Here is a 13,680-nt window from a genome sequence, read left to right as displayed (position 1 = left end):
CTGTTATTGAATGTCCTTTTTTTTCATCCATGGTTAGGTTCAGATTTCCAGACTAGGTCATCCTGGGCTGCATCTTGAGCAACATTCAATGCTCTTTAGAATAGATGATTGTGTTTCCCTGTGGGTTTTCTGGTGGTCATGGAAAGGCCTTTTGTTATTCCAGTGTCTTGTCCTTTGCATTTGAAGATCTTTATTCTGATCACTTGCAGAGCTTGTTTCTGAATGGAATTGTTGAATTTAACCACGATGTGTCTGAGAGTTTGCAGCCTATGAATTTTTGCCAGAAGTGATAATTCAACTTCTGTGTTCAGAAATTCTGGGTAATTCTTTCCTATTTTTTCCTTCATTATGATGTTAAGGTTTTCCATCTTGTTTTCTTCTGGGAGACCTATCATCCTTAGGTTGTCTCTCCATATCCTGTCTTTGAGGTCAATGTGCTTTGTTTGCACCATGAGCATATTTTCTTTCCATGTAGTAATTTTCTTCTTTCCCTTCTTCTAGATTGTCATTCATTTCTGCATATTTGCATTTCCAGTCTACTGTTCTTCCTTTTGGGCAGCAAGATGGTGTAATGGAGAGAGTTCTGAAATTAGGGAGATTCATTAAAATCTGGCCTCAGACACTTACTAGCTGTATGACCTTGGGCAACTCACTTGATACTGTTTACTTGAGTTTCCTCATTTGTAAAATGAGATGAGACTTGCCAACACAGATTACACTTTTTCTATTTTTCCCATTTTATTTTGCTGTGCAGGCCATATTCTGCTCTCACAATTCTCATTTTTTTTTTAACCATTCAAAGAGAGAGGGTTGTGGTTCTATGTTCTCCTCCTATTCCATAGAGTCCTCTGTCTCATCAAATGCTGGTTCATTTCCCTTTGTTTTGCAGTATTTATTCATAAATCTGGAAGCTATATTTCTTTCTATTGTAAATATTTTCCCTGTTAATTTATATGTATATATTCAAGGGCTTTGAACTTTCTTCTTCCTGAGATCTTTGGTAATTTCAGGTTGTTTTTTTTCCTGTGTGACTCCCTCCTCTCTGATGTTGGTGGTTTTAGCCCCAAGACTAGATCTCAAAGCATCTGAGCTTCCTCCCATGCTGGGTAGTTTATGGTTCTCTAGACTATGTCTCTGCCATAGGTGATTTGGGGGTACATAGAATTGGGCTCAGTTGGATGTTGCACTCTTTTTGTTAAGCTTAGTGGAGAGCCATGAAGGCAATATGGTGTCCTGTTCTGGTGCCCTCTGTTTCTTAGTTCTATAGCCCAGAATTGGCAGTTCACCAGCTGACTCTATAGGGTTGTCCACCTCAGCACTGGCAATTCAGAGCTTTGCAGGGCAGGTACTATAGCACTGTCTGGCTTCACTGACTGTCTGTTGCATTCTGAGAAGACATCTATAGCCTGGAGCCAGGGTCTCCAGGGACACGGGATAGAGTGAAGGACTGGGTTTTGTTGTATGCCTCCATAGGGTCCTTTGGTCTGCTAATACCAGTAGTGTGGGAGGTGGGGAAGAGGTGATGAGGAAACACAGGGTCGGTGAGTGTCAGTTTATGGGCTTTTAAAAATCATCTCTTGGGTTCTGGGTATCCTACTCCATGGAGACAGCTGAAATTACTTTGACTCTGGCCCATACTTTCTGTTTTGGAGAGGTCTGAGAGGTGACGAGGATCAGAGAAAGTGTCTGGTCCTCCATTTTGTGGCTCACATGCCCTGGAAGTTCTTGTTGCAATTAGATTTCATCATTTTAGATTTGGCCTATCTTTCTATGGGTTTGAGAGCGATTCATTCCAGCTTTATGTCATCTCCATGTTGGATAAGCACTCCATTTATGTCTTCATTCAGGTAGTAGACAAAGATGCTGCATGGCATTTGCCCAAGAGGGATCTTTGAGACACCCTATCAATGATATCCCTCAATTTCGACATCTAACTCGTAATCTCTACTCTTGTAGTCTGGAGACTTATAAAAGCTTGAAATTCACCTTAAGTATACCCTGCTCTCTGTTTTATCTTCAAGAAAATCATGAGATACATTTGCTGCCTCCAGTCCCTCACTACCTTCTCACCTTTCAACCCTCCACAATCTGGTTTCCAGCTCAACCACTTGCCTCAAAAAAAGCCACTCTCCTACTTGACTATCTCTGAACTGCTAAATCCAATGGTTTCTCTATGCCTCTCCCCTCCCCCTCCCAGTCCTCCCCGTCTTTGATCACTTGGCAGCTTTTAACAGAACTGACTTCTCCCTCCCACATGTCCCACTTTCTTCTTCCTTGACCTTTGTGACAGTTTCTTGTTTTTCTTTTCTTTTTTCCTCCTATTTGCCTGGCAACTTCTCAGTCTCTTTTACTGGATCATTATCAATCTCTACCTCCTTTGGCATGATTGTACCATCAGTCTCTGTGCTGGGTCTTTGTGTCCTTTTCTCTTACTCTTCACTTTCCCAGAGTGATATATGCTTCCATATGATCTCTATGTATATGATGCCGAAGTCTATAGATGTAACCTTAATCTTTCTCTTGATCTCCAGTGTCACATGGACAATCCTGGAAAGGCAGGCTTGTTAGATATCGTCCCACAGGTACCTTCCCTAGCCACACCTTCCCCTCTGTCTGACTCTCCCATTTCTATTGATGTCACCATAATATTGTGGTCACCTATGTGTGACAACTTGGAGTCATTCTAGACTTCCCTGTTCTCCATTCCTGTTTTCAAGCCAGTTGCCAAGTTTTATCAAATCTATCTCCAAATAAGCAGTTTTCACCTCTTACCTAGACTCGAGTCTCTCTCCTCTCCAATCTCTCTTCCCTACATCTGCCAAACAAATCCCCCCAAAAGGTGAGGTCTGATTATTTCATTGTCTCAGCTCAAGAATTTTCAGTGACTCCTTAACGCCATGAGGATAAAAGTCAAGCTCTTCATTTAATGTCTCCTTCCTCCCTCCCTGCTAAACCATCTGTCTTCAGCCTGCCTTTCCAGTATTGGTGTGCATCATTCCCCTGTATGTGCTTTCTATTCTAGCCCCACCAATATTTTTCCAGCCCTCTGAACTTGGGAATAAGCACATTTCCTGTTTCATGGTCCATGCTGTCCTTCAGGCCTTGGATGCTCTTCCTCCTCAGCTCCTTCTTCTCTTAAGGAGGCTTTCCTGATGCCCATAGTTAGTGCTGGTCTCCCTCAGCTTATGAGTCTATATTTATTTATTCATACATGTGTCTTATTCTCCCCAGTATCGTGTAAACTTGGTGAAAGCAGGACTGGTTTCTTTCTCTCCACTTTTTGCAGGGGGGAATGTCTTTTTATCTCAAGCATTTAGCTTAGTGCCTAGAACACAGTAGGTGCTTAATAAAGACTCCTTAGACTATGTCAAAATTACCCACATGTCAAAACAAAATGTCCAACCTTTAAAAAGTCCACTGGGGGGTGATTGTACCATAAGTCCAATAGGAGCAAGGAAGACAACAAGAGGACTCTAGAAGGTGACATATTTTTAAGTAACAGGAGGACATCCAAATATCTAGCCTAAGGATGGTGATACCTTCAGTGTCCTGGTCACATCTATTGTGAGCATCACACTCAGTTCTGGCTGTCTCATTTGAGGCAGAGAGGTCAATGGATGGAGACCTAGTTTGTGAGATCAATTAAAGGAATGGGAGACATTTAGCCTGGGGAGGCCTAGTAAGGACATACACAACCAATCCATTAGTCAACATTTATGAAGCATCTGCATTGGGCCAAGTGCTGGACAGAGGCGATGAATGAAACAATCTCTACTGTCCACTCTACTGACATAATTGTCTTCAGATTCCTGAAAGGAAATTACAGAGAAGAGGGATTTGAATTGTTCTGTATTGCACTGTAGTAGTGAATAGTAATAACAATATTTATTCTTTACATGATATGTATCATAAATGTGCAGATCACACACACATATTTATAGCATTTTAGCACTTCACATATGTCCTCTCATTTTGACACTCACAACAACTCTGTGAGATTTAGGTTTAATAGAAGGAAAAATTCTTAGAGCTATCTGATGGTGAGTTCTTCATCACTAGAGACATCAAATAGAAACAGGATGGTCACTTCTAGGGGGAGACTGTGGAGGAAATTCCTCACTATAGTTAGGTTGGCATAGATGATCTTAGATCCTTTTTAATTGCAAGGGTCTGTGCTATGACTTTATCACCATATTCCAGCTATATAAAGTCCCTGATAATAATGAGTGTGCATTTGCTTCCCCTGTGTTCAGATTCTCAGTTCACTTTGCTTATTGCCTGTATTCTGTGCTTTCATAGATACCTGGGAATATGATTATTATCATTGTTCCTCAACCTGTATATTTTTTCCTGTGACTCACTGTCCCCTCCACTGCTATTCTCTTTCCTGGGCAGCATTTGCTCCTGTCCATGGTACCTGGCTTAGTAGTTATTGAGTCGTTTGTTTGTCCCTTTCCTTTCCAGGACCTTTTGATCATGCAAATCTCCAGGAAAATGTCTTTTCCTTGTTTCTGATAACTTCTTTTCTGCAGTGACTAAGAATCCATTATTCTTGTATCTTTAAAACTAGGTAAAGAAAGGAAAATCCTGATTTTGATTACATTAAGTTGAAAAGTTTTTTGCATGAAGCCAATGCAATCAGATTAGAAGGGAAGCAGAAAGTTGGGAAACAATATTTTACAGCCAGTCTCTTTATATTTCTAAAATATATAGAGAGTTGAGTTGAATTTATAAGAATACAAATCACTTCCCAATTGATAAATGGTCAAAGGATATGAATAGGCAGTTTTCAGAGGAAGAAATGAAAGTTATCTATAGTCACATGAAAAAAAACTCTAAATCACTATTCATTAGAGAAATGCAAATCAAAACAACTCTGAGATACTTATCAGATTGGCTAACATGACAAAAAGGGAAAATGATGAATGTCAGATAAGATGTGGGAATATTGGTACACTAATCCATTGTTGGTGGAGTTGTGAACTGACCCAATCATTTTGGAGAGCCATTTGGAAGTATTCTCAAAGGGCTATAAAACTGTGCATACCCTTTGACTCAGCAGTTCCATTTCTAGGTCTGTATCCCAAAGAGATCATAAAAATGGGAAAAGGGCCCTTATGTACAAAAATATTTTTAGCAATTCTTTTTTTTGTGGTGGCAAAGAATTGGAAATTGAGGGGATGTTCATCCATCAATTGGGAAATGGTCAAATAAGTTGTGGTATGTGAATGTAATGGAATACTATTGTGCTATAAGAAATGATGAGCAAGTAGACTTCAGAAAAACTCAGAAAAATTTATATGAACTGATGCTGAGTGAAATGAGCAGGACCAGGAGAGCACTGCACACAACAATAGCCACATTGTTTGATGACTGACTTTGATAGACTTAACTCTAAGACAACTCCAAAAGACTCATGATGGAATATGTTATTCACATCCACATAAAGAATGGTTGGAGTCTGAATGCATATCTAAGCATGCTATTTGCTCTCTTTTCTTTCGTAGTTTTGTTTTGTTTCCTCTTTCTCATGGTTCCTCCCATTAGTTTTATTCTTCTTTACAACATGATTAATGTGAAAATACACTTAATATGAATGTATATGTGGAGCCAATATCAGATTGCATGCCATCTTGGGGAGGAAGAGGGAGAAAATTTAAGACTCAAAATCTTATGGAAGTGAATGTTGAAAACTAAAAATTAATTAATTGATTAATAAAAAAGGAAAGGTAAGTCCTGTTGTTGAAGTCCATCTCCTTCACCAGATGCTCACTGACTGCATGCTTCTTCTCCATCTAACCTTCCTTCAGCACTGACTTGAAGTGCCTTCTGTGCTCTTGTGGAGTTGTTTTTTGCCCAGAACATGGCTATCCCTGTCAACTGCTTATGGATTGCTTCACATGATGTCATTTGTCTCCCAAATAGGTAATGGTCATCAGACTTGAGAAGTATCAGGAGGCACTCCATCACATCCTAGACGTTCATCCTAGGAAAGGAACACACCTACCCACTATTAACCTGAGGCTCACCTCAGCACTCTTCATCAGGGTGTTACCAACCACTCCAGCTGATCTCTTTGACCAGTCCTTGGTACTCAAGATCCTCAATATTAGCCTGCAGAGCACAGCCTCCAACCCCTCATTAGGTATTGGCTCTCAAAATCACTAACTAATTAAATTAGTTAATCCTTCTCTCTCTAATTATGTACATTGTCTTATACTGAGCATTAACCAAGAGTCACACAAAAGTAAAAGGAAAATCCAATGTCTTGTTTTTAAGAAAAAGAGAATGGGGTCCAATTTACTTGCTTTTAGAAATTAAGAATAGAGCATAGAATTTTATTAAATTAATTCAGCAAATAAATAGGCTCAGCGTTCATGTTACATCTGGTTAAAGCAGAAACAGATATGGGGGGGTTGGAGAGGGAAAAGCTGAAGATGGAGAATGGATCGAATGGTTACCATCTTCCATTCAATATGGCTAGGGCACGTTCCCTACCTCTGGGCTAGGATAAAGCAGTCCTTTCTCCTTTCATAGCTAACATTTATATTAATAGCTAGCATTTATATAGCTAGATTTCTCATTTTATCCTCACAGTAACCCTAGGAGTCAGGTGCTATTATTATCCTCATTTTACTCTTGAGAAAACAGAGGTTAAGTACCTTGCCCAGCAGCACCCAGATAGTAGATGTCTGATACCAGATTTGAACTTAGGTCTTCCTGATTCCAAGTTAGGTGCTCTATCTACTGAGCCACTTAGCACCCTATCAACCTCTCTCTTCTCTCTTCTCACTGGAAGACCTTTGAAATTCTTCTACTGACTCCCATCTTCCTTCATTCTTCTTTTTAGTAGTGCTAGTTGTCAATTATATAATTGGAATGTGTTTCCTAAAGGACCCACTTAGCTCAGTCACCTGATAACCTGAGAGTCTTTTCCTTCCACTATGTTCCTGCAAGAAATTACCATATACAAGTGTTCAAATTTGCTTGTTTTTTTGCAACATGTTAAAAAAGCACAGAGGAAACAAGGCCACTTCCTACTCTCAAAAGTCTTGGTAGAAGTGAGAATCATCAGCCTACTTAGTGAATGACCTTATGAGAATATGTGCAAAGAATGCTAATTCATCTCATACTTGCAGAGGGCTTCCTAAGTAGGAAAGGGATTTTCCTTAGCTAGGGCAATCCGAGCAAAGACTCCAGGGATGGGGTGACCCCTTAGGCTATGTTCTTAAATGTCCATAAGGGAAAAAGCTGTGGAGAATGTGGTGTGACAAAACCGTCCAGGTGACCATTAACTAGGTACAGCCAAGAACAAACAATGAGGAAACTGAACTGTGGTTTATTCACTCAGAGTGAGTCACCACCAGAAGCTGATGGATATGTGTGTCACAATTCAGCAGATGACTATTATCCTATTTTCCTAGTTGAGCCTATGTGAGAGAGAGAGGGGGAGAGAGAGAGAGAGAGAGAGAGAGAGAGAGAGAGAGAGAGAGAGAGAGAGAGAGAGAGAGAGAGAGAGAGAAGCGAAAACATTCTTCTCGGTTGTGTGGGGGTGGGTTTATGGAAAGAAGAAAGAAAACAAGCATTTTAAAAGGCCTACTATGTTCCAGGCAAAGTGCCAAATGTTTTATAAATATCTCATTTGATCCTCACAAGAGGTAGGTGCTATTATTATCCTCATTTTACAGTCGAGGAAACCCAGGTAAACAGATGTTTAGTAATTTTTTCATGGTCACACAGGTAGTGAGTGTCTAAGGCCAGGTGTGATGCCAGGCCCAATACTCTATTCCCTGTGACACTCAGCTGACTTATGAGGAGATAGGGTTGGTCACAGAAGGAGGTCAAATATTACTAGACTGGCCTTAGCATATCATTCCCTCTAGTTCTTAGAGTACCATCATTCCCTAGTCAGATAAGATAAAGTGGAGCATATTTCTTGGGGTCATCAAGTCCTCTTTTTGCCATCACAAAGCAAGATAATGGAAGAATTCTGCTTATAAACTGGCCCTGCAGCTTGCGCTGGGGCAACTCATAGCAAAAAAGAGTATATACAGAACAAAATGGAGTTATTTATGTCTATTCTCAATACACCACTCTTAGAACTAAGAAAAAAAGGTCATCTTTTAATAGTGGAGAGCTGGTAGCATGAGTTGTCCTAGTCTATCCACAGGGAAGAAAGGAAACTCTTTGTTGAGGTATGGTAAAGATTTTAAGAGAGAACAATGTGGCAAATAGTTAAGGTATAATATTGTACTTTCCCCAAAACTACTGAGGGAAGCAGGAGCCAGTCAGTGTATGCAGAAAGAAAAGCTGTGCACAGGCAGTGCTTAGAAAATAAGTTTAAACTTTTCCTTACAGCATGGTAACTTTCAACAGGAATTTTGAAAGAGGTGAAAAGAAAAGGAAAAGGCATCAAATTGTGTTTTGAGATTTATTTAAATCTTGTTCCAAGTGGTATTTCCCTTTAAATTTTATTGGAAAATTCACAATTAGTGCTTAATTTAACACTTGTATTAATATCTTAGTAAAGAGTTTATTTTAACAAGAAATGTTGAAGATCTGGAGGTTGTGCTTTTATCTAGTCTCCCATGAATGTCCATGAATGACAATGAACCCAATTGTCTGACCTGTATTCCATAATCCAAAGCATCACCATTCAGACAAGGGTAAATGTTGGAATTCTCTACATAGAGATTTCAGAAGAAATAACTGACCCTTCAGAATCCCAGGATAATGTGAAAGTTGTTACCTTCATTTGCTGCATAGAGAAGAGTCTGGCTGGGATGTCTGAACCACTGGCCAGTGACCTGTCAATGCCGGTATATTCTCAGTATCCAATGAAGTGGCCTGAGCTTGGGATTTGTGTGGTGAAGACACATGTCGGATGTGTGACCCTGGTCATGAGTCAGAAAAGTCCTTGAATATTAGTTTTAAGGATTAGTCAATGGGGCCACAGGGGTGACTGAAACACCACAAAATCACTCTGAGGTCCATTCATTCACTTGTGAGGAGTGTCATACTGTGGGCCAGGACAGTTACAGCATTCTGGCCAGGGGGAACAGCCTGAGTGGCAGCAAAGTTCCAGAGTTGGGTCTAGGCCTTTGGCAATCTGACTTAATGCAAAAGTCATGTGAGTGTCAAATTTGACCTTGAGTAGCCTCATCTCCTTCAGGGTTTCAATGGTTTTGTTAATCTCCTCCTTGGGACCATGGCTCAGGAGTTCATAGTTCTCACCAGGGTCCAATTCCAGGTCAAACAGCAGAGGTGGCTCATGGGGAGTCAGTGGGGTGAGGGCATGGCAGGCTGGATCAGCAACCATGTCACTGTGTGTGGAACCTAGACAATAAGGAGGGTAGAGAATAGGGGAAAACATCCTGGAGTGGTGGTAGGGGCAGAATCATAAGGTACAGGGGACAACCAAAAGGGGACTCCAAGGAGAGATCCAGGGAATTGGTCAGTTGAACCTGGAAGAGGACAGGGATTTGGGAGAGTGGGGCCCCTGGGAAGGGCAGGTAATCCATCCCCCATCAGTGGCTGTGTCCCTGAGTCTTGAGTTTGGGAGCAGGGGAAGTGTCTCTAGTTGTTGTGAATAGCTAGAATTACCCTGGGTGAAAAAATGCGCCTTGTACTTCCCATGCCGGATGGCAAAGACACCTTGGGCCTCATCAGGGAATGGAGGATAGAAGTAGAGTGTCTTCCGTGGGCTCTGGAGACACAGGGACATAGAAGTCAAAGAATCTGGTGCTTGGAGACCATCAAGGAAGACCGCTCAGGGTCCCAGCACTCTTACCTTGCCTGTGCCCAGCAGAATGGGGCTCAGATCCACCCCATCTAGGGTGACATTGGGCAGCTGGGCTCCTGCCAGAGCAGCCACAGTGGGCAGCAGGTCCAGGACGCTGGCTAGTTCATGGGAGACCCCTGCCAATGGGTGGAGGAGCCGATCAGGACAGCCTCTGGCAGGGGGCACCTCTCACAGGGCCTGCCAGGTGAGGATGGTAAATGAAATGCCTTTGCTCTCCTCTCTGCTTAGCCTCTTTCCCTTTATTGAGACCTGGGATGGGACTGGGGGAGGTGGACATCTGGAGGCCATGGACAATCAATGTCCTTAGAAGAGGAAGCATGAGCCTTGGAATCAGAAGATCTGGGTTCACATGCTGGCTTCATCCCTTACTAGCTGTGTGACCTGGGGCCAGTCCCTCCCCCATCTGAACCTCATGATTCTCATCTACAAAATGGGGATGTGACTCTTATGACACCTCCTTCCTTAGGACTGACATAAGCTTTTAACAGCCTGTACATTTTAGGAGAAGCCACAAAGCAGAGTCTTCTTTCTTTCCCTCCCCTCCCTCCAGCTAAGCAAGACATAGACCAGGTCTTGACAGATGAGAGGTTGAGAGGGGGAGGAGAAGATTAAGGAGGCAGTGGAAAAGGTCCACTTCAGGAGGTAGTGAGCTCCCTCTCACTGGAGGTGGTCAAGCAAAGGTTGGAGACTGTAGCGGGGTTTAGGATCAGATTAGAATTGATGATGATATCCAGGGTCCCCTGTGAGATGAAGGGGATTGGTGATGGGCAAAACTGGAAGGTTCAATCCTCAACAGAACAGATCCAGGGTATAGGAGTCAGGAAAGTCTCACAGAGAAGGGGCTGGAGCTCAGTGTTGGGTGTCATTCCATCCTGATTCCCTGAGCTGTTTTGGCCCATGGGTCAACCTGGAGAGTTTACTGGTCAGAGACTGACCTGGCAGAATGTGGCCTGGCCAGAAGGCCAGAGCAGGTTCTCGAACACCACCCTCATAGGTTGTCCCCTTTCCACACCGGAGAAGGCCAGAGGAGCCGCCCCGGAACATACGCAGGGTCTCAGGGCTACAGAGACAGGAACAAACATGGGGGAGAGATGGTGTGAGAGCAAGAGACAGTGTCATAATAATGACAAACATCTTCTTGACCACCTTCCCATCCCTTGTACCCATTATCTGCTGTGAAAAAGACCAGAGTTTCTTCGATTAGTCCAAGGCTCTCCACAGTATTCAGCAGTGCCCCCACAGCCGAGTCCAGCTCCATTAAGGCATCCCCAAATGGTCCCCGGCCAGAGCGCCCCACAAAGGTTTTCCCACTGAACTGGGGGTAATGGGTATGCTGTAAGCAGAAACAGGACAGCACGTGAAAGAAACAGCTGCATCTCTGCTTTCTCTCTGCGGCAACCTCATTCCTCCCCCAACCCAGCAAAGGCGTAAGGAATGGGCACACAGGGCAGGGGCTGGGATGACATGAGGTCACTCACATGGGAGGCATAGTACAGAAAAAAAGGCTGGCCTTGGCGAGCAGCATCCATCATGAGGTTCTGGGCAAAGGCCATGTATTGCTTCTCCAACCCAGGCAGCCAGGGGGGCTGCTCCTTCACCGACAGGTTAGCCATCAGTGGGATGGGGACGACGCCCTGGTCACAGCCTCCAAAGCAGAGGGTGGCTGGTGGGAAGCAGGTCAGGTTCTGGCAAGGGCCCTGTGGTGGCACACGGCAAAGGGATGAGGAGGACAGTGGATAGGACTCTGCTACATGGCCCCAGTTCCTCTCCATTTACTTCTAGTCCTGGTCCACTGCTTTCTTAGTCCCCAATCCCCACAGTTCTACCTTGGATTCTTTGTCCAACGCCCTTGGCCTCAATTTACTCCCTCCCTAGGACCTCTCATCCCCTTGACTTATCAGTCTGCCCACTGGTCCCAGCCTCTGACCCCACACCTGATCATGGGAGTAGGGGATTCCCAGGAAGCGGTGGAATCCCTGATGCGGGGGCAAGAAGGAGCCATTGGGCCCCACCCCCAGATGCCACTTGCCAGTCATCCCAGTGAGGTAGCCCCTCTCAGCCAGGATCTCAGCCATGGTCACCTCATCCAGGGGGAGCCCACCCCGGGAGCCAGGGTATAGGACACCTGGGTAGAGCCCTGAACGTACAGGATACCGCCCAGTTAAGAGTGCTGCCCTAGAAGGGATGAATAGGGATTAGAGAATCATTGAGGGCTCTCTGGAGAGAGAGGATTTCCACAGAGAGAAAAAGGGTCAGAGAAAGATGTGCATGTGTGGGTGGGGGTGGGCAGGCAGTGAGAGGGATATATGATGGAATTGGGAGTTCTGGCGGAAGGGGAGCTTGCTGGGATGGGGGCACAGAAGTTAGTGGAGGCAGAACTGTGTGTCAGTTGAGGGTTGGGGAGGTGAGGTTCAAAGGGCAGAGTCCTGGGGTTCATCAGCCTCACCTAGATGGGGTACATAGCGGGACAGGCACATAGAAGTCAGTGAAGCGGAGGCCACCAGCTGCCATCCAGTCGAGGTTGGGTGTAGATGAGCTGGGGTGGCCATAGCTGCCTAGGTCCCCATAGCCCAAGTCATCCGCAAAGATCAGAATGATGTTGGGGGGGCGGGCAATGGCTAGGCTGGTGGCTAAGGCCAGTATCAAGGGCCACAAAATGGCCATTATGCTTTCTGCACTCTGACCAGCAGGCCTTGGTCTGAAAGATCTGTCAGGAAAACCTACATATGAGCCTTCTCAGCACCCATTAGAGATCTTCCTCAAAACTCAGACCTGACCCGATTCCCACTCCAAAGTTTCAGGGTCCCTGGATTTGATCATTACTAGAATTTTAGGATTCGGAGCTGGAAGGTATCTTGGAGATTGTCTCATCCAACCCCTCAATCTTACAACTGGAAAACGAATGCCCAGAATGGTTAAAGTGATTTGGCCAGCGTTATACAGGTAACCGCTGTAGCAGAGCGAGACAAAAACCCAGGTCCCCTGACCTAGTCTGATTGGGCAAGAGAGTTCAGACCTGATTTGCCTGATCCCCTAAGGCAGAATTGGACTACGATTTTCAGGAGATAGAGCAACAGCTGGATGGGCTGACTCAGGCAGGGAATGGCGGGCTCCCCCAAGCCGTAGTGGGCCGATCACTTGCTGGGAATGTTGGTGGGGAATTCTCGCGACCCTGCGGGTTGCAGTGGGCGACCTCTAGGTTCCGGACGCCCCAACCACCCGGGCTGTCCCCCTCCTCCCTGCAGCTGGGCCCACACTGACCAAGGAAGGAGTCGTCCCGCGCCTGCAGTGACCAGTACGAGTCCCGGCGGCTGTGTGGCGCTGTCCGCTGTCCTGCTGCCAGTCTGGCCGGGACTGGAGGCGAGCTGGGAGGTGGGGGATGGGGCGGGGACCGAAAGAGTGGGAGGGAGGGCTCCCGGGGCCACTCCAGCCCCAGCGGGGCAGGGATGTGTCCCTGCTGCCTCCACCTCCCCCAGTATACTGCCGCTTCATTCTGTCCCCACCCCCATTCCCACCCCCGCCTCCAGCGCGAGATACCCGTGACTGAGCCGGGAGCGCAGCATCTTGGGAAGAGGAGGAGCAGCTTGTTGGGGTTGGGGAGACTGGTCCCACTGTAGGCGGGACCGCCGGAACTTCAGCCTGGGTCGGGGCGGCGGGTGCAGAGGGCGGAGCCAGGCAGGGCCGAGGCGTGGTCTTTTCTCCTTCGCGGAAGCGGTGGACGGACACGCCCGCCGGGATGTCCCGACGCACAGGACTCTGCCCCACCGTGCCCCACCCCCAGTTACCCGGGCTTGTGCCCACCTCTGCCTGTTCCTGGCCTGACTTGGTTTGTCCCGTCTTGGACCCCCTCACCCTGATCCCCATCCCCACCCCGCACT

The 13,680-nt window shown here is 45.4% G+C and overlaps 1 protein-coding gene across 2 annotated transcripts; it reads right to left on the bottom strand.

Annotated features, from left to right (window-relative positions):
- Positions 1-8,417: 8,417 nt before the first annotated feature.
- ARSA (arylsulfatase A) lies at positions 8,418-13,376 on the bottom strand. 2 transcript variants are annotated; one of them, XM_072596395.1, is made up of 9 exons: positions 13,064-13,376; positions 12,249-12,509; positions 11,737-11,977; positions 11,281-11,499; positions 10,966-11,135; positions 10,738-10,862; positions 9,791-9,918; positions 9,604-9,706; positions 8,418-9,336 (listed from the first exon to the last, which is right to left on the bottom strand). In XM_072596395.1, exons 2-9 carry the CDS (start codon positions 12,464-12,466, stop codon positions 8,999-9,001), a joined length of 1,542 nt encoding a protein of 513 aa, XP_072452496.1. In that variant the 5' UTR covers positions 12,467-12,509; positions 13,064-13,376; the 3' UTR covers positions 8,418-8,998. The 2 variants fall into 2 exon arrangements, with proteins under 2 accessions (XP_072452496.1, XP_072452497.1); XM_072596396.1 differs by having other exon boundaries at positions 12,249-12,974; positions 13,064-13,316.
- Positions 13,377-13,680: the final 304 nt, after the last annotated feature.

The sequence above is a fragment of the Notamacropus eugenii genome, chromosome 3 (genome assembly GCF_028372415.1).
Source record: "Notamacropus eugenii isolate mMacEug1 chromosome 3, mMacEug1.pri_v2, whole genome shotgun sequence".
NCBI classification, from domain to species: domain Eukaryota; kingdom Metazoa; phylum Chordata; class Mammalia; order Diprotodontia; family Macropodidae; genus Notamacropus; species Notamacropus eugenii.
This window is presented reverse-complemented; position numbering and strand designations above follow the sequence as displayed.